The 22,215-nt window shown below is 34.8% G+C and overlaps 1 protein-coding gene across 9 annotated transcripts in view; it reads left to right on the top strand.

Moving 5' to 3' along the window:
- Nucleotides 1-22,215, top strand: part of LOC105468894 (glutamate metabotropic receptor 5) — a 580,105-nt gene that overhangs the window by 3,897 nt on the left and 553,993 nt on the right. For all 9 annotated transcript variants that reach the window (XM_024788821.2, XM_011719375.2, XM_011719379.3 and 6 more), the window contains one exon: nucleotides 12,260-13,120. In XM_024788821.2, the coding sequence (XP_024644589.1) occupies nucleotides 12,460-13,120 (661 nt within the window). In that variant the 5' untranslated portion in view covers nucleotides 12,260-12,459. The remainder of the gene's footprint in view (nucleotides 1-12,259; nucleotides 13,121-22,215) is intronic.

Genomic DNA, 22,215 nt, shown 5'->3' with positions numbered 1-22,215 from the left:
ACATAGCACTTCCTAAATATCAGCTTCTCTTAAGAGAAAAAGCTTTCCCTAGTCATTTACACTCCACATGACAAAATACACAATCTAGATATTTTAATTGCACCCCCTAGAGGTTTGTGCTATCACATGGGAATGTTTTGGCTGTGGGCTATACACTCACAAAAAGCCCAAACTCTTCAATGTTCACTTATGAAAGAATATGTCGAGATTATTTGGGAGAGGAAGATGGTATTTGAATAATCCAAGTTTTTCACTTTACTTCCATAGGTAGACACAGACCTTTACTATCACTTTGTAGTTTACCTTATGGACATGATGACAAACACCCACGGGGAAATTGAAAAATTCACTCATATCTATTTTATCCAAGCAGCACAAACTATCCAGACTTTGGGAATACTTGATTAACTACATACCATTTTTAGTTTGGGTTCTGATCATTAATGTTGTTGTGTTTCATGATAAAATGACTTATATCATTAAAGATGCTCACTTTTGTGACTAAAGCATTTTAATAATTCTACTTTTCTTATTTCTTTCCAAAACCCATTTAATATTTTATAGGAGTCTTACTATATTGTCTTTTACAGAATGATAATTTTAGTTAGAGAAACTAAATTAAGTGTCAATGAAAGGTAGGTGATACTACAAGTAGGAAATGTAAGATGAGGTTAATCATTAAAAATATTTTTTTGTATACCAATTTTATCCCAGGTTTTCTATTCTCATGGGATGAAGACAGAGCTATATCCAAATATTTTAACTTACACATACTTATTATATTATATGTATGTACATGTGAGGTATTTTTATGTATATGTCTATAGATAGATCATGTATGAACCAACTTTATAAAATATTAGATACTACCTTTATATATGTCTATATATATATATTATATGATAAAGCTGATTTGATTTGTATCAAGGTTGGATATATTGAAGATGTATTATTACAAAGCAGGAAGATTCTGCAGTTTAGAAATATGTGTTTTATTCATATTCAGAGAAATATTAATTCTAGTCCTGATGCATCATTTAGTTGTTATTTTAGTCAGTGAATGAAGCTTAGGAGAACATAAGAAGACAGGGACATGAAAAGAAATATTTTTAGTGCATGATGTATTTATATAACCCAAGAAAAGAAACTTCAATTTTGATGTTTGAATTTTCAATTATTTGTAAATCAGATAATATCTTGGTATTCCTTTATCTTAGTTGTTTAAAATGTGTTTCTAAAAAGCATTAAGGCATAGGCTTGCTTTCATTTCCTTTAAATCCATAGAAAGGAGATGAAAATCTATATTTTACCAGTCCAAATCATATTTTAACTATATATAACTTTTGTCAAAAGGGCCACCAGGCAAAAGTCTTGGTGCAGACTCATCCCTGCTCTAATAACTACTATTTATTAAGCACATCAGGCATCATGCTAAGCACTAGGTATGTTATTTAATTATCATATCAACAATATAAGGCATTATTTGTTTTTCCTTTTCTGTTATAAAAACTAAGCTTTTTATTCTATTGTCAAAAACAGTGCGTAGTTTATGCAGTGTTCTCTGTGGGTCAGACACTTTATTTGTGCAATTAATTATACTCATTCAGTAACATGTACTGCTATAACCCATCCCCCATTTTGAAAATAAGAAAAAATATTTCACTCATATATATGTGTGTGTGTGTATATGTATATATGTATCTTTTACCATATATGTAAAAAGAGAGCAATAATGGGAACATATATACATATATATGCAAAAGAGAGAGATTTGATTTGTTTGGCACTAAAACTTACCCTGTTTCCATTGTATTGAGCTGCATTACTCTGTGGTGTGGCTAAACACTAAACATCATGGGATTATTTTATTGTGGTTGCCAGTGAGTTATGGTATGATTGGAAGTACAGGTCCTGGCTTCAAATTGCCTGAGTTTGAATCTCAGCTTTGTGGCTTACTACTTATGTGACCTTAGGCAACTTACTTAAATTTATGTACCTCAGTTTCATTATTTTCAAACTGGGGGATGGGTTATAGCAGTACATGGCATCGAGTGAATATGATGAATTAATTGCACAAATTAAAAAAAAAATAGGTGCAGAAAACCACCATGGCAGACATAGACATATGTAACAAACCTGCATGTTCTGCACATGTACCCTACATTTTTAGAAGAAATAAAGAGAAAAATAAATTAAATTTAAAAAATAAAGTGTCTGATCCATAGTGAACAGAGCATAAACTATCAATCCTACCCAGGCCTTTGGATGTCCAGTTTTCTGCGTTTCCTGTGTTATTACATTTAGTGTTCAACTAGCCTATGGATTGTGTTTTATTTTTATTTTATGACTTTAATGATAAAATGTAATACTAAAATAGATTAAATAACTTGTCCAATGTCCCATGGTACAAACAAAGGTGACAGAGCAGGTATTTAAATCTAGGATCATCTGATTTCCAAACTTTTACTCTTATGATACTGACCTACAGCTTAGACACATATATGAATTTTTTTGAATTCTACTAATTTTGAGTCGGCAGCCCTTCCTCTACAAGGGAATGTGCAAATATTTATTTTTCTCATATATTCAAGAATATTTGAAAATGTGCAAATGCTTGAAGATAATCAGAAATCAAAATGATACATAATTGCTGTCTCAAATATCTCCTTTTTTAGTCAGACTGTAGAAGAAGTGTAAAGGAAAGACATATGCAAAAATATATTTTATGCATATATGATTTTTATTGGTCTTGCAAATATATCAGATTCAAGAAAACTCTCTAATGATTAGCTGTTCACAATAATTCTGGTTCAGGTCATGGGTTTTAAAATTTTGAGTATAAATGTTCTGAGGAAAATGAAAACTTGTAATCACAATGATAATAGTGAGCACTTTAATAATGCAACCTTCTTACAGTCATTATATTTTACAGAAGAATGATAAAAATACTTTTTAAAAAATGATTTGTCTAAATGCATAGTAATGTAGAATTATTCAAAGATATAGAAGTAAATAATACACTATTATATCATTTGTTTAAAAATAAGTAAAATTTTAAAAATCAATGTGTAAATTACTTTATAAAGTTATCATTGTCTTGTTAAATTTATAATGAACTTTGCATTTCATATCAAAAGCAGCCTTTGAGTTTGGGAAGTATATTGTAGGATACTCTCCTCTCATTCATTTCTTGTAATTTGTGATACTTAGAACTATGCATATTTAATGTAAGGCAATATAAACCTTGACTCTTACAGTTTAAATTTGTCTTTCTCAAATTGAAATTTCTACCTTTTAAACAAGATAATACAGACAAATAACTACATAAACATTGAGTAAGGAAGCCTATTTCAACCTTCTCTCCTTAGCATTATTTGGAAGTTTCAGGTAGCGGCTTTGTAAGACTGATGTGTCCTGATGATTGGCTCTTAGTTATGCTTTTCTTTCATGATTACGTCAACCTTGCCAGGATAACTTTAATGTAAATTAGTGTTTTTCAACTGGAACTGACTTTACATACAGGAGACATTTGCTAATATCTGAGGATATATTTGTTTATCAGAGCTGGGAGGGGATGGCATTGTCATCTAGTGAATAGAAACCAGGGGTGCTGCTAAACAACCAACAGTGCACAAAAAACATCCACCCACAACAAAAGATTATCCAGTCCAAAATGTCAATAGTGCTCGGGTTGAGAAACTCTTATCTAAATGATGCTAGGAAACAGAGTTTCCAGTATTTACTTGATTTGTTTGTATGCTTTCTGATGAATTTGTGGACATTACATAAGAATTTAATGGAAAGCAGGATCTCCAAAATGCTTTGCAACCAATGCATAAGGTTTGAATAATCAATTCATTTGTTTTTGGGGGAGATCTCATGATTTGTTTATAAGTATGGGCTTTGGAGCCAAATGTAGTTGGATTCATGTCCTGATTCTGCCATTTATTATAGGTTTGATACTTTGGATAAGATTCTTGACCTCTAAACTTCAATTTCTAGAGGTAGTAACATAGGTAGTAAATATACCTACCTTACAGGGTTTTTGTGAGACTTACATCAAATAATTATTATACATTATTTAGCAGAAAGAAGGCACTTGATAAACATTATCTATTAATACATAAGTGGAGATCAAGTTATAGAAAGGTAAAACCACAGTCTCAAGCATTTGATGATAGGTAATATATAGAATAATGCTTTACAGTCTTCAGAGGTATACCCTTAATAACGAGAAATCAGCTGAAGGCTACAGGATGGGTAAAAGTGTAAAATCCCTGCTTTATAATTAAATTGACACTAGTTAACTGTGGATTGCATCATTTTTATTGCTTTGCTGCAGAAGGCTGTTCCAGGTCTTCATAGACTACTAAACCACTTGTTTAAATGATTTACAGTGATTTAGTGAGTTTTTTTCTACTGCCAGAACTTTTTAATTAATGGATACAATTACAGATTTCATCTTTGTACAATAGTGTTTTATGGCCCTTATTTTTGTTGAGGGGGTTTCAGTTAAAATGTGGCCTATGCTTTGTGGGGCTAAACAGTGGATGCTGCATTTTCTTGTTTACAAGGTCACAAATGTGTGATTGAGATAGTAATGACAATAGAACTTTGCTTAGACTACAGGGTTCTCTGTATCATTGCACCTCAGAATATCTCTTATCTATGGTATGCACTTATTTTCAGAAAAATGTATCAGATGCGTTGATGGCATTTGCAATATTGACACCCCTGACTGTTTGTGATGAGGCCACTGAACAGGCAGAAGAAATCATTTTAGTGTTGAATCCTGAGCTGTGTGATTTGCTTGTGTGGAGATTAAGTTATATAAGAGACATCTGTGCCAGGAAGATGGTCAGTATTTTAGAAGATTGTTGAAAATAAAGGACAATGTGAGCTGTGAATCTGATTATAGTGTAGATTGCAATTTATGGCAAAGTTTACCTATCAATATCTCTTTTTCGTATTCATTTAGGATATAACATGAGAGTATGTGGTTACCTGATGCAAAATACTTTTATATGTATTTAAAATATGTCTATTGTTTTCTATAATGTGCTAGTAATTAATTTACTATGCTAAGGACCCAGAAAAATAACACTCAATAAAGCATACTTCTGAAAATAAGTTCTTGAGCTAATATACTATATAATCAAACTATTAATACATTTACCCACCTTTTAGTGAATTAAATGTCACCATATTATTAGATTGTAGGTCATAACATTTTAAAAGCTTTTTTATCATTACAAGAATTAATGCCTCCCCATTATCTATAGCATAAACCTGCCCCTTTATTTCTACTGACATATTATCCCTACCATCTAAAAGCTATAAACTAAAGAAAATAATTTTTCTTTGAGACTTTATTTCCTAATATAAGAAATAGGGGTTATTAGATATTTCTAGAAGTATCATTTTTAGGTAGATGTGAGATCAAGTATGAAAAAAGGTTCTTTACGTTGGAAATAAAGTATTATGGTATTTTTCTTTGTCTTTTCTTTTGCTAGGCACATGTTAAAATAATGAATGAATCTTGTGGTGAGATTGCACAGGAGAAATCTCACCACAAAGAGAAATGTCCTTACCCAGGAACTTATATAGAAGCAGGAGAGCGTAGGTCCTCACAGAAAGAATATTGGATAGTTCTCAGAATTGATTATGTTAATGAGACAGATCTGGGAGTGAATTTGATATCATCTTTTATACTCTACATTCATCAGTTGTAAACTATGAGAAACGTTAATGCCAGAAATGCCATCTTTAGATAATTGTGCTACAAAAATACTTTCAAAAGCAAGTAAAATGCAACATTATGATATTAAGACAAATCTATAAATAACCTTAATATCTAACAATAAGGAATAATTAAATATTGGTACACACATGTAATTGAATGCCATGAAACTGATAAAATTCAATAAATGTTCTAAATGTGACTCCTGACTCTGCTACTACTTACTTGCTTGGGAATCCTGGCCAAGCCTCTGTACCTCTCTGAGCCTCAGTTCCTTTCTCTGTAAAATGTGCATACATAACTTATTTTACAGTTAGTATAACTTGCACTTACCATATCTTCAATCCAACCACTGTCATCTCTCTCACCTAAGTTAGTGCAAATTTCCTAATTGCTACTCGTTTTCTGCTTTTGTGCCCTTATTCTTGTTAAAATTTTAGGCAGAATGTGTTCCTCCTCTGTTAGAATCCTCCCAGGAAAACGTTCGCATGAAATGTTAAAGCCAAAGTCTTTTAAAGTCCAAATAGGCTCAACATCACCACATTATCTCTTGTTTTCCATGTCTTCCTTTCTCTGCATTTTAACTTTTCTACAGCCACACGAGCCTGTTTGCTACTCCTCAGCACACTAAACATAAGTCTGTCTTAGAGGCTTTGTATTTGTTTTATCCTTTAACTGGAATGTTGTTTTTCTAGAGATCTGCATGACTCATTCATTTAATTCTTTTGGCTATTTACTCAAATGTTATTTTTTCAGTTTATGCTTCTTTGGCCACGTTACTCAAAATTTCATATATCTCTGGCACTTTCTATACTGCTTCACTGCATTTTGTTTTTTGCTTTTTAAACACTCGCCACCGTGTAGCACACAATATTTTACATATTTATTTTGTTTGTTGTCTGGCAAAATCCCTTAGAGTGTAGGCTCCATAATGATTTGAATTTATATCTATTTTGTCCATAACTGGGTCCCTGGGGCATAGAAGGGTGTTGGTACAGAATAGTTACTCAATAAACATTTATAGGAAACATATGAGTAATGCTGATAGATTTGATGTATTCCTTTCAGGTCTATTTGGAATTTATACTCCATGAATTTCTTGCATTTTGATTGCACATAAGATGACTTTCTCTTTAGCTTTATAAAATCTGAGTAATAGCACAGTTCTTTCGCATTTCTATGTCATAATTTTTTTAAGTATATTCCAGGTATCTAAGTTCATAGCTATTATGTGCCTCATCAGATTATAAAGCAATTACTGCAGTAATTGCAGTATAAAGCAGTAATTGCTTTATAATCTGATGAGCCGTAATTTGGGATGGATATCAGGGCAATGTAAATATACTTGTACTAGATAACCTATACACTGCACCTTCTGTGTTTCTATGTGCTGAATCATCTTTTCCCTGGAATGCTCTTTACTGTATAGTTTGAAAGGCAACTCCTGTAAGATTCTATATCTCTGGGATGTTCAAATTGTGTCTGGGTGGCCCTTCTCATTTTCATAGACATTGGTAATATCTTTTATTTTTTTTTTGGTAGGAAGGGGCTGTGAAGCAGCAAGGAATAGTTAAAACAATGTGTTATGAATCAACAGGCATAGGCATAAATTCCAGCTCCATTATTTTCTAAGTGTTCAGCTAGTTTTTAACTTATCAAAACCCATTACATCATTTGTAAAATGAAGGTAATAATTCAGTTCAAACATCCCAAATTCAAAAATTGAAAATCTGAAATGCTTCAAAATTGCTGGATTTTTGAGTACCCGTGTGACACTCAAAGGAAATTCTTACTGGAATATTTCCAGTTTCAGATTTTAGGATTTGGAAAATGCTCAAGCAGTAAGTAAGTATAATGTAACTATTCTAAAATCTGAAAGATTCTGAAATCTGAATATTGGTCCTAAGCATTTTATGTAGGGGTTTTCAGCCTGTACCTACATTTTAGGGTTGTTGTAAGGATTATTGGTATACATTTGCCACACTTACAGACACTCTCAAAGACATAGCCATTGTGTCAGAAATCTTCAGGGTATATAGCGTGTACATGGAATATAGTATCTTCCATGTGAATCAGATACATTTTTTTCTCTGAAATATGTAAGCCTTTTATATGTCTTTAAAAATAAAGTACCTAAAACATTCTCTTTTGGCCTCTATGACATCACATACTCTCACTTTACCTTCTTTTTGGGTTGCCTCCTTTTCATAGCTGGCTTTTCCCAAACCTGGCCCCTCAGCAGAGCTTACTTTTTAGCTCTACCTTTGCAATATTTATACTTCCTCTCCAGGTGATTTCATGCATTCTAAATATTTTATATATTGATGACCCTCAATTTACATCTCTAAACCAAAATTCTCCCCTGAGTCCAACCTTACATATTCACTTTCCTGTTTGACATCTTTACTTGGATACCTCCAAAGCATCTAAAATTTTGCATTTTCAAAAGATCATTAATTTTCTTCTGCCCCTCACCTGTTTATGTACTAGTCTATCCCATCTCTACTAATGCTGTCAAAATGCACTAGGCTCTCAAACTAGAAGCCTAGGAGTAGACCCTGATTCCTCTCTCTACCTTACTACTCACATCTAGTCCATCAGCAAGTACTGTTGATTCAACTTGGAAAATATGTCTGACTGTGACCACTTCTCTTCATATCTACTGTCACCAGTCATAGAGAAGTCACCATCATTTCTCGCTAGATTATTACAGCTTTCCTTATAAGATTTCTTCAATTGATTATCCAGAAAAATGAGCAGCCAGAATAATCCTTTCTAAGACTAAATTGTGCCAGTCATTTGCTTAAATCTCCTCAATGACTTTCTGTTGTACGTAACATTATTATTACTTTTTTTTTTCTTGAGACGGAGTCTCACTCTCTCACCCAGGCTGGAATGCAGTGGCACCATCTTGGCTCACTGCAGCCTCCTCCTCTCGGGTTCAAGCGATTCTCCCGCCTCAGCCTCCCAAGTAGCTGGGATTACAGGTGCGTACCACCACATCCAGCTAATTTTTCTATTTTTGGTAGAGACGGGGTTTCACCATGTTTGTCAGGCTGGTCTTGAACTCCTGACCTCAAGTGAACTACCAGCCTCGGCCTCCCAATGTGCTGGGATTACAGGCATGAGCTACTATGCCTGGCCAACATAAAAAATTTTTGTAAGAGCCTACAACATCCTACATGGCCTGGACCTTTATTGTCTTTCCATCTTCACCTCGTATCACCATCCCTCCCATGTTCTTCATGTTCTAGTCATGCATTTTACATGACTGGCTTTTTTTCATTCTTCTGTTTCTTTTTCTTTTTTCTTGGAGATGGAGTCTTGCTCTGCCGCCTAGGCTGGAGTGTAGTGGCGTGATCTCTGCTCACTGCAAGCTCCGCCTCCCAGGTTCACACCTTTCTCCTGCCTCAGGTTCCCGAGTAGCTGGGACTATCTTTTCTTTTGTTAACTTTAATTTTAAGTTCAGGGGTACATGTGCAGGTTTGTTACATAGATAAACTTGTGTCATGGGGATTTGTTGTACATATTATTTCATCACCCAGTTGTGAAGTCAAGTATCCACCAGTTATTTTTCCTGATCCTCTCTCTCCTCCCACCCTCCAGTAGGCCCCAGAGTATGTTGTTCCCCACTATGTGTACATGTGTTCTCATCATTCAGTTCTGACTTATGTGTGAGAACATGCAGTATTTGGTTTTCTGTCCCTGTGTTAATTTGCTGAGGTTAATGGCCTCCAGCTCCATCCATGTCCATGCGGAAAACATGAGCTCATTTTTTATGGCAGTATAGTATTCCATGGTGTATATGTACCACGTTTTCTTTATCCAGTCTATCACTGATGGGCATTTAGATTGATTTTATGTTTTTGCTATTGTGAATAGTGTTGCAATGAACATATGTGTGCATGTGTCTTTATAATAGAATGATTTATATTCCTTCGGGTATACACCCAGTAATGAGATTGCAGGGTTGAATAGTATTTCTGTGGTGGGAGTATAAATTAGTTCTATCATTGTGGAAGACAGTGTGGTGATTCCCCAAAGACCTAAAGACAGAAATACCATTTGATCTTTACTTTTCTTTGTATTCATCAGGTTTCAGCTAAAGTTACCCTTTAGAATAGCAATATGTAAAGCCCACAAGTATAGGGCACTTGTATATTTTGCTTACTCTTGAATATTCAATTCCCAGGACAGAATAATAGCATATACATACTATAAATATTTGTTAAATCAGTTAATGAATAGATGAGGCATGTTAGGTGCTCAAAGAAAGATAATAATGATACTTACCAATGAATATTATTACACTTCTTTTTTACATTACTCTCTTTCACTAAATAGTTAATAATTTTTTGTTAAATGAAATAAGTAACAAATTTCACATAACTTCAAAAGGCAATATTTTAGTGTTTTAATATATATACTGTATCTCAATATGTAGGGGTTTCATAAAACAACTTAGATGAATAAAATGCATGGGATTGATATTTCAGCTACATGAGCTGACGGGGCACTAGGTCTCTCCTATCACTTTCATGTTTTCACATAAAAAATGAGTCCTGTTTTGTTATTGGTTCACTCACTAACATTCTGATTTAATCAGAAATTGTGCTTTCTTTAACTTCAGATTTTTCTTTTTGTCTACAGTAGAATTCACATGACCGTGAGAATAATTTTTTTAGGTTTTGGGTCTAAGGAAAGTGAAAGAAAGATTTGGTAGTATTCAAATGACTTGCCAATGACAAAACTAACATTAGTCTTCATTTGTTCCTCCGTGTCTACAATGCCAACTTTTGTACCAAAACTATTTTTTTCTATATATTCCCAAATGTCTAGTTATTCTGCAACATCTGATTATTTGATGAAATATTAAAAATTTAAGCTTTTGTCGCTGTACAGAGGAAGCCTTTCTCTGTTGCCATAGGAAACAGTAGAAGGAAATAGTGAAAATGCTGGTAGGAGGGATTAGAAATATGATTCAAGTTATGTTTGTTTTGTGTCTGGTCTTAAATTTTTGTAGATTTGACGACCTTTGAAACCATTAGTATTCTTGTAAAAGTGCGATATTTGCATACATTCCTGAAGAAACATCACCTGTTTTTGAAAGTCGGTGATTAAAAAGATAGTCACTTTAAAATAATTTGAGATCCTTGGCTGGCAAAGTTAATAACAAAATAAGTCTCTTACACAATTCCCCTAAGTTATCAAATCACTAATTTGTCAGTTATCTTTTACAAATTATGCTAGAATTTGCCATAGAAAATTTGGGACAAAATTTCTTTCTTCCCAGGAATTTAAATTGAAATAGATGATGACATTCACAGCTATACTAGATTTCTACCTGGCAGAATAGTTCCAAACATACATCCTTTTAGACTTTTGAGCCTTGGTGATGTGGAATCTTTTTCTGGATCAGGGCTAGAGGACTGATTACTGTGAATTTTATTACAAGACTCTGTAATTACTTTGAAGTCTCTCTGGAGGACCAAGTAGGTTGCCAGAGAATTTTCTGTCCTCACGACCTAGCCACAGAATGCCCTTGAAAATTTAATAACAAAAAGATGTCATTTTGAAAAATATATATATATATATATTTTCCCTGTTTAATTTATAAAGCATTTATTTAGTTGATATCTTGTATTGATTCACATAGGGGACAGCCTAGCACATAGTATCCCCATTTTTCAGGTGAGCAAATTCTGGTCCCGAGAGGTTAAACAGTTTACTAATACTTCTTAATAGAAGAACAGGGATTGAAATGTGAATATTATTTTCTCTAAAAATTGGTGCTAATTTGACACTTCCTTGATGCCTATTTGGGGGACATTGTACTCTATAATTTCCAAACCTTTTCCTTTCTCTTCTACAGTTTGTTTAACATGAAACATCCACCTTTCTTCATTTGTTTTTGTTATATCTTCCACAATAATTAGACACAATACTTATTTATTCCTGGGAAGATTATTCAACTTGTTTGACATTGCATTTGGAGAGAGATTATGTGGGGTATTTTTGAAAAGATAATTTTATTTTTGTAATTGCATAATTAATGACATGCTCAATGCTAAATATTTCAAAAGAAAAGAAAGCATAATGAAAATTTAACAACAGTTAGCCACACTTTCATTACCAAGAGATCACCAATGTTTAATATTTTGGGGTGCATACTTCTTGAAGTTTTCTGTTCCTGGTGTAGTTTTGCTTCTAGTATGCTCTGTCATCTCTGCCTGAGAGTACAGTACAGTTCTGACTGCGACACACAAGGTTTGGTTTTGTGTATTGCAGGTGAACAAATAAAGACTATTACTCTAAGCAAGGCAGGGTCAAGAAGCTACATCAGCTGCTTCATCAAATCATAAAGGAAGCAGACAAAGGAAAGTCAGAAACATTTTTGAATTATTTTTTCTTTGTTATCTGCATCATCAAAATGTTTTTTCTGCTAACATATATTATAGAATTCCTCAAACTAGTTGCACTTATGTTTGTTAAAGACCCATGTTATTATTTTTTTTTCAGGTTTAGAAGATCGTGACCACATGGATCATCTAACTGAATGGTACATGGGGACACAATGGTCCTATAAAGAATATATGTGAATTGTTGGCTAATTTCTTGATTTGCGACTCAACATAGGACATCGCTTGTTCATATCTATCAGAACACTCCTGAATTTTCCCCACCATGCTATCTTTATTAGCTTGAACTCCTTCCCTAAAATGGTCCTTCTGTTGATCCTGTCAGTCTTACTTTTGAAAGAAGATGTCCGTGGGAGTGCACAGTCCAGTGAGAGGAGGGTGGTGGCTCACATGCCAGGTGACATCATTATTGGAGCTCTCTTTTCTGTTCATCACCAGCCTACTGTGGACAAAGTTCATGAGAGGAAGTGTGGGGCGGTCCGTGAACAGTATGGCATTCAGAGAGTGGAGGCCATGCTACATACCCTGGAAAGGATCAATTCAGACCCTACGCTCTTGCCCAACATCACACTGGGCTGTGAGATAAGGGATTCCTGCTGGCATTCGGCTGTGGCCCTCGAGCAGAGCATTGAGTTCATAAGAGATTCCCTCATTTCTTCAGAAGAGGAAGAGGGCTTGGTACGCTGTGTAGATGGTTCCTCCTCTTCCTTCCGCTCCAAGAAGCCCATAGTAGGGGTCATTGGGCCTGGCTCCAGTTCTGTAGCCATTCAGGTCCAGAACTTGCTCCAGCTTTTCAACATACCTCAGATTGCTTATTCGGCAACCAGCATGGATCTGAGTGACAAGACTCTGTTCAAATATTTCATGAGGGTTGTGCCTTCAGATGCTCAGCAGGCAAGGGCCATGGTGGACATAGTGAAGAGGTACAACTGGACCTATGTATCAGCTGTGCACACAGAAGGTAAGTTTTCTTTGCATACATCGAGTATCTATTATACACTCAACGGTTAAAATTTCAAGTTTAGGAAGACTAAACTATTCCTAATTATTTTGGATATTTTGAATTGTCCCAGTTATAACAGTACTATAAGAACAGACTGGATGACATATATCTAGAGAGACATAGACTTAAACTACAAGAGGGTGTATGTGGCCGATATTTGGTTAAATATAATTTTGTTTTAATTGTGAATTACATTATTTCCTTCTGCTATACTGATGCTGTATTATACTTCTGATATAATGATCTTTCTATATTCATTACTAGAGGTTTTTAAGTCTCTTTATCTTCATTGTACATCTCATATTTTTGTCATTTCAAGATTTTTCTAGGTGCCTATTGTTTCTAATAGTTAAAGCAAGGTACACATAAATATACATTGCACTGAAGGTAGTAGCCAGCTCTAACCTAGGTATGTTGTTGTAGAGAATTACCAAAAAGTTTAGTCTTACAGCTATTTTTTCAGAAGAATTCATGGTCAAATCCAAAATGGAGATAAATTAATTTTATCTTTGTGTAGAACATATTTGAGAAGTATAATTTTAAATAATTCAACATGTTTGCTTTAAAATGTATTGCTTGTTGATGCTCCAAGAATAGTGAGGAAAGAAAAATCTGACTGATGCTTTATAACAGTGAATAATAAGTAGCCCTTCGCTTTTTATGGTGTTTTAAAAATCATTTGTATACATTATTTGTTAGTTCTTGACCAAGGCTGTTTGGAAAAAATTTGTTTTGACCTCCAGAGTTTGTGACCCAAATGGGGAGACTTACTTGTTATGCAGCTCTTCTTCTAGAATAACAAAATGTATATATTAACACTATAGAGTACTGAAGAAGATATGAAATACTTTTTATAAATCATCGAATTATTGTATTTGTTGAGATTTTTAAAATTCTGCATTAACATATCAATATAGTCCAAACATTTCAGTCCAGTAAAATGTGGAATTAAGTTACTAACTCCACTTCAGAGGTTAGGAATATATTTATGCAACACATATTATGCACAAATATATATGCAAGACAGGCCTGTGAAGGATAGCCCTTTGTTTTGTATATCACAGACTTCAATGGGATTTCAATCTGGCAAATGTAAGTATGCACAAATACTTATATAATCATAATTCAAGATGACACAATGTTACAAATCTGACTCTAAAGGAAATTGATGGGGAAAAAAATCACCTCCTGCTCGGTGGTTATGGGGGTCATGGTGGGAATCTTACAGAAGGAAATGGAATTTGACAGTTGAAATTTAACAAGAATAATACTGACAATTGGTGAAAATTAGCAGGGATGGCTTTCAGTGAACAGCATAAGAAAATATGAATAGGTGAGAAAGTAAAAATGTTTGAAAGGGCCAATTATAAAGGTATGTTTTGGTTTGCCTCAAGTAAATCATACATTTTATTAGGGACTCCCTTCTAGCTTCAGAAAAGCAGGGTTTGGTCACGGTGTGGCAAATGCTAATTCAGTTGTGCTACAAGGAAAACTCTTAGTCATGACCTTTGGCTTTTACTAGTTAAACTGTTGTTTTATCCTGAATTTACCCCAATAGCAATCTAATAACCTAATAAAATAAGTTATGATGCATTCAAACAATGCATTATCACATAGCTAATAAATAAATGAGATACTCTATTAGGTAATGATTACAATTTCCAAGATCATCTTAAGTGAAAAAAACAAGGTGCATTTCTGTATATATTACATTTTATTTTTTCTAAAGGGGTTTCTTATACAAACAATTTGATTGGATATTCATAGAATTGTTCTCAGAGAAGAGCAAAACTACTAAGAGTTGCTGCTTCTGAGAAGAAATCTAAGTTAAGAAATGAGGTGGAATATTTTATGCATAATTTTTATATACATACACTTTAAGCTCTATATTAAATACATAATTTACCTACTGAAATATAACTATCACATGAAAACATTCTATTTGTGGGCAAACAAAAGACAATAGAAATTGCAATGCCAAATTAAGGCCAAATATTTAGGTTGTACCACCAGGATTCAGGAGAGAACAAACCTTGGAATTGGACATTCAAAGGTTGGAAGAAGTTATTCTTTGCTTACTGTTTATGTGGTTGTGTCAAGAAATATTTATCTTGCTTTTATCCCAAGCAAGTATGTGGATAATGAGGTTATGTAGCGTTAAGGCTTATGATTTATCAGTATAAGAATGGCATGGTAGGAATTTTCACAAGGTGAAACTCACCTCCAGGATCAGAAAAATGAGAGTCAAACAGGATACAGCTTTGTTGGGTACTGTGGGAACTCTCCAAGGTCATGCTTGTTTTTTTTGCCACTCGGTTTTTCAGAAAGTCTTGGTGGGATCTTCCATGAAATGATAGTGTCAGTTATCATCCAGTCTCTTTCTCTCACCGGGTTGAGGTGATTTTCTCTAGCATTAGAAGAATTAATCCCAGTACCTGATAATTTATCTTCATGTTCTTATAATTATTCTCCTTTGTTCCATTAATATTCTCTTTCTTGAAGAGTATAGAAATTTCCAAATGCTTTCACATGAACCATTAAGGTCTATGAAAAGATATGGTCCTATTTTCAAAAAACGTTTTTTTCTCCTAATTGCCTATGTATTTTATACTTAAACCTAACCATACTGTGTCACAGGTACCACAAGATATTCCTTCAAGAAAGTGTATATCATCACAGAATTCCAGAGGAGTGTACAAGGAAAACTCGGTTCCAGTTTCAATGTTAATCTCTTACACTTGCTATTTCCTGTGATTTATGGCTTTAGTAGGCCGTGTGACTGGGTATTTATTGGTTTATTACGCAGAAATTATGCCTAGAACTTCTAGGCAAAGAGATTCATAGTATAAAGCAGAAGAAGAAAAAAAAGAAAGTATTTTTAAAGAGTAGATCAAACTAGCTCTTCAGCTTGGAAGAGGAAAGGAATATGCGATGACTCAGAACAAAGGTAAAATCATTTATTTTAATGGAGTCAGAACTTTCTCTGCACTAAGGAAATGTAAACGGTCCTTCGCCTTAGTACTTTTGCAAACCTTGGTACGTGTGTCCATGATGACACAGGATTGGTGGTGCTTGCTTGTTTAGCAGTGTGGCAGATTGCATTGATGACTTCCACTAATGGTTCCTCTGTATTCACATCATTGGCTTTTGACTCGATAATTCCCTTTTACTTTCATGTAGCACTGGCCTTCTGACTACTTTGACCAATAGCGCTTGGTTGACATGAGAACTTTCTTCCTAGTTTGTGTTGGAACCCTATCATCGCTCTGTGAAGTATGAGAGCACCCAGGTTTTCCAAATGAGTGCATCTTAGACCAGTTGACCTCAAACATGTGAGAGCATGCAATGCAGATCAACAAAATTGCCTTCTCAACCCACAGCTAATTGCAATCACATAATTGAGCCCAGCTGAAACCCTCAACATTACCCAGCTGACTATTATTGTGAGCAATAAAAAATGCCTTCAGGATGGAGTTCAGTATAAACATATTCATCCCTCTCACTTTAGTCTCTAACTTCCCTCCTCCCAAATAAGATGCTACTGCTTAAACTTCAAAAGCAAAATGAAATACATTACCATGTATTAATATTCTTGAAATTTGAATATGAAATAAAACATAATATATGCTGTGGGAAAGAAGGAATATTTAAAATGCTTTGCCCATACTTCTGTGCTAGAGCCGTGATAGCTCCTTTAAAGTCTGAATGTTTTAAATAGTTAAGCACTTGAATATATTTCATTATTATATTTTTTACCTTAGTCTAGTTCAACTTTATTGAGAAAAGTAATTATTGCATTGCGTTTTATACAAAAAAAATCATATGTACTTTCTGGGTGATGGACAAGATTTCACACTTCACTAGTTTTCCTGACTTTCTTTGAAAATCTACAGTATATCCACAGGGCCTATTAGAGTGCCCATTATATAATAGGTGCTCAAAGACTATTTGCTGAATAGAAAAATTTGTGTTAGAAAAGTACATAGCTCACTATTTATGAATATATAGTATGTGGATAAATAGCAGGCACTTGTAAGTTTTTAGTTTTGCTTCTTTATAAAAATGAGGTGTCAAAATGACTCCCTTGATTAATTGTAAAATCCTGTTCATGCTACACCTCATTTTTTGTTTTCACTGGTTCTTGAAGTTATTATTTCTGTCTAATGACAGGAATGCTAATTTATTACAGCAAAAAAATATCAGTGATGTTCTGGGCAGAAAAATGTATCAATAAATTTCACTGGTAGCATACATTATTAAAAATATTATCTTCAGGTTAACCTAGAAATTGCAGTTTCAGGTTATGATATGACTTCCCATCAATTATTTACTTAAAAATGTGATAACAATCCAGCTTTGATTGAGGGAACTTCAGTGTGATTCGTAGTCTATATGCTTGTTTGACTTCTAAAAAGTGGGAGTACACTTTTCCCATCTCAGCATTTCTACTAATTATCATTATATCAAGACAACAATTTAGCTGGGAAAAATAATAAATGCCACTGTGGAAGCTACTGAATACTTTTTTAAAGAACTTTATTTTGTTTCTCCAGGAGTTGAATAGTGCTGAGAGTTAAAACAAATTTTGGGATGATCATGGTAATAATAAAGACACATAAACTACTGTTCATTCCATAGAATGTTAACACTGGACAGGTCTCAGGCCAGCATTTAATCTTCTGTATTTTACGGTTAAGGAAACTAAGATAGAAAGGTCACATATCTCTACCTTGCTTGCCAGATAATTAGTTGCAGAGTTGTGTCTTGGAACTCAAGATTTCTGTCCAGAACTTGGTTTCTAAAACATTGTTGGAGATTATTATGCAAGTTCCTGTGTGCCATTTTTCTACCTCTCCATTGCATTGTTTTATTCCTTCTCCCTTTATCTCAATGGCACCAATATTTCTAAACCACTGGCTGAAAGTGTTAATAACTATCTGAAATAGTAGAAGGGACCACAAATGAAGTAATTCATCTAAAAATTAGCCTTGACAGGAGATTCGCTTGAACCTGGGAGGCGGAGGTTGCAGTGAGTCAAGATGGCGCCATTACACTCCAGCCTGGGTGACAAAAGTGAAACTCTGTCTCAAAAAATAAAAATAAAAATTAGCCTTAAGAAATAGCATGCTCCCTTTGTTCTTGATCTGTAAATTAGATGAAATGCTCCTTTTCCTGGGTCATATTGAAGGTTTGCAGAAACTCTGAAAGATTTTCCTTTGGTCCACAAAACTTCTGAAAACATGAGATCCCCAGAAATCTTTGAAATTATGGATTGATTGTATAATTGTATTGATTACCACTGACTTAACAATATATACAATTTAGAAGATGCAGAGACTTTTAGGGAGATTCTTTATTAAGTTGGATCATGGATCCATAATCTGGGAAACACAGTGGGTAACTCTAATTGCAAAGAAACAATTTTTCATATTCACATATCACTGTCAGAAACTTCATTGCTAACAGTGAAAAAATTACAGATAGCCCTGGTTTAGAGTGTTTAGAGGGGCACTCCCTCCTCTTCCCTCCAGAAGGAATAGCCTATGGACTCAGTAAGTAATTTCTAAGAGAGTTATTGACTCTTTCAGAGAAAAATATAGAGTCTGCTGACATATCCACATGTGTTTTGGGCAGTGTTTATATTGAGATTCATTTCTGATGATACAATTTCTGGCTTGGACTCTGGCTCACCTATAAGACACTAATTCCTGGGATAGCATCAACCTTCCTCTCTCTTAGGCACCATTGTTATCATCAATTGCTGAAAATACTAGAAAACTCCCACAGATACTCCATGTCCAGGATGAATAAGCTGAGTTAAAAGGAATTTTGTTTTCAGCGGATTTCACTGCATTACGCATTATGCTCCCCCATAATGCGTAAATATCTCTGGTGATTTGCAAATGTGGACACTTCTACAGTTCTAAATAATCAGATGCTTACCTAAATGTGAAGATCATATCTTAGTATGTAGCCTGTCAGTTATTCACTATTTACCCATCTTATGGATGGCAGCTGCATACAAATGCATGTTTTCCCTTGGTCACTCTTATTCCAGATGCCATTAAAACCTTTTAGCTTCCAGGTTGATAGTGTTCAGCCACTTCTGTTGAAGTTGCTTCTGCATAAGGAAAGCTGGGGAATGAGAGGGCATGCTGTGTGATGTTTATGTTCCAATGTACAGCTTGAAACACATAAAACACAGAATGAAAAGCAAATTATGCACAGTAAATTCTGCCCAACAAAACCCAAACAAGCATATGAGAGAAAGCAAGAATAGAGATCCTCAAAACTCTAGAGGGAGTATCTTGAGAATTTTTTTTCTTTCTTCCCTCCTCCTTTTCTTTCATTCCTTCCTTCCTTTATAACTTCTTACCTTCCTACCCTCCTTCCCTTTTCTCTGTCTCTCTCCCTTTCTCTCTCTTTTTTTTTTTTTGTTTGAGAGAGGGTCTCTCTCTATTGCCCAGGCAGAAGAAGAGTGGCATGGTCATAGCTCACTGCAGTCTCAACCTCTTGGTCTCAAATGATTCTCCTGGTTCAGCCTCCCAAGTATCTGGGACTACAAGAACATGTGACCACGTGTGAATAATTTTTAATTTTTAATTTTTTTGTAGAGATGAGGCCTTACTGTGTTTCCCAGGCTGGTCTCAAATTCCCACCTGCCTTGGCCTCCCAAAGTGCTGGGATTGCAGGTGTGAGCTACCACAACTGACATTGTCTTTCTTTCTTATTTATCATTTTTCCTCATCTCCTTTAAACTAGAAGGTTTTTGTTTTGTTTTTTGTTTTTGTTTTTGCAGGCTCTTCTGTAAGTCTTGTCATCCTGTTAATTTCATAGTGAGTAGATAAAATATGAAGATTACATTAATACTATCTTGGAAGTATTAATGTATTAAGTATTAAGTATTAAGATTACATTAATACTATCTTGGAAAAATAAAATGACTAACTGTGCTAAAAGTAAGATAACTGACATGAGAACTAAGGATTTTACTCTGTGACTCCAAGAAAGTCACTTCAACTCCTTGCATCATTTTTTTTAATACAGAAAGGCACTACAAAGGATGTTCTTACAGATTTCTTCTAAGACTAAGCTTCTGTGACTTGCTATGCTCAAATACCTGCAGACTACAGCTGGGCTACATTAAATGTTGGACATAGGGTGGGCAACATAATAAGGCTCTATCTCTAAAAAAGGTAAAAAAAAAAAAAAGAAAAAAGAAAAAAGAAAAGAAAAATTAGCTAGGCATGGTGGTGTGCACCTGTAGTCCCAGTTACTTGGGAGACTGGCAGGAGGATCACTTGAAGACAAGAGGTTGAGGCTGAAGTGAACCAAGTTTGCACCACTGTACTCAGCCTGGGTGACAGAGCAAGACCAGTATCAAATGCAACCAAGCAGGGCCTGTTCAAAGGAGAGTAGCCCAAATGGTTATGCAATTTGAAATTATATCCTCAGAGAATAAATTTAGTAGAGAGAAGATAAGGCATGACAAGGCCCTGACTGCTACGTTTAGGTATCTGGTATATTTGCATATTTTGATTATTTAGATATTTGTAAATTCAGGTGGAAAACAGCTAGGTTCACTCTGTATGGGCAGCAGTTAACAGAGACAGCTAATTACTAAAATACAAGAGTAACAAAGTATGGTTTAATTAACAAAAATTTATATTAGCAGAACTGTTCAATAAAGGAATTGCCTCTCTTAGGAGGTAGTGAGTTAGATCTCTGTAACTCCTTGTGCATAAACCTGGAATGGACAATCACTTGGAGGACTCTGGAAAAATAGACTTAAACCTCAGTTGAGGAAAGAACGACATTGGACTGTTTGTTCTTTTGGTAATTCCCAATGTTGACAATCAAATGCCATTGAGATCTTATTACTCTGTGAGTTGAAACATAATCACTATATATTTTCTTCTCTTCTCTCTTTTCTTTTCTTTTCGTTTCCGTTTCCTTTTCCTTTTCCTCTTCCTTTTCCTTTTCTGAGATGGAGTCTCACTTTTTTGCCCAGGCTGGAGTGCAGTGGCACGATCTCGGCTCACTGCAACCTCCGCCTCCGAGGTTCAAGCAATTCTCCTGCCTCAGCCTCCTGAGTAGCTGGGATTGCAGGTGCATGCCACCATGCCCAGCTAATTTTTTGTAGTTTTAGTAGAGAGGGGGTTTCACCATGTTAGCCAGGGTGTTCTTGATCTCCTGACCTCGTGATCTGCCTGCCTTGGCCTTCCAAAGTGCTGGGATTACAGGTGTGAGCCACCGCGCCTGACCACATATACTATACTTTAAATTTGGTTAGTTTGTTCATTTATTTCATAACACAGTCTGATAAAGTAGCCATTTTAGTAGAATGGACAAGGAAAGAGTGATTTTTTTCTTCAGCTAAAGTTAGTGGCAGAACAAGGATTTGGACCCAAGGCCAACTCTTTTGAAACAAATCTAAATCTCATTCCTTTACATTGGAGTAGGTGTGGCTCCAAGGAAAAGCAGAATGGACATCGCCTGGTTCTTTTTCCTTCCCTGGGAAACAACAACAAAAAAAAACTCTATTTATTTCCCCACTGAGAGTATCTTTTGAGCATATTTTTGTGTCTTTTTATCTAGCTTTCAAAGCAGCACCTTTCCTTGCTCCCATGGAATGGGTTAATTATAGTGAAAAGAAAACAAATTAAGGAGGAGGCCTGTGGCAACAAGTTGACCTCATAAAAGACCTCTTTGTGAGTCTGATAAACACAGACTGTGCTTGGTTGTTTCTATTTACATCTCCATCACAGGCTCCACACTCTGTCCTTCAGATGCTGATAATAGCAGGAAGCAATATGGTACAGAATTTTTTAAGAGCAGGAGGATATATTGTTAAATGATGTAGCCTTATATATGAAAGACAATTATTTGGAATTCATCAGGGCTGTGGGTTACGAAATCTCATTTTGGCACATTTGCAAATACTCCAGAAAGATTTATCAAACATTCAAATGTTGAATTGAGGAGATGTTTTGGCAAGAGGTGTAATAGTCAAATACATTTATTTTAGGGAACTTTGTAAAGTGATTTCAGCC

Source organism: Macaca nemestrina, chromosome 12 (assembly GCF_043159975.1).
Source record: "Macaca nemestrina isolate mMacNem1 chromosome 12, mMacNem.hap1, whole genome shotgun sequence".
Classification (NCBI taxonomy): Eukaryota; Metazoa; Chordata; class Mammalia; order Primates; family Cercopithecidae; genus Macaca; species Macaca nemestrina.
Note: the sequence above shows the minus strand (reverse complement) of the source record. Positions and strands in the feature narration are given on the sequence as shown.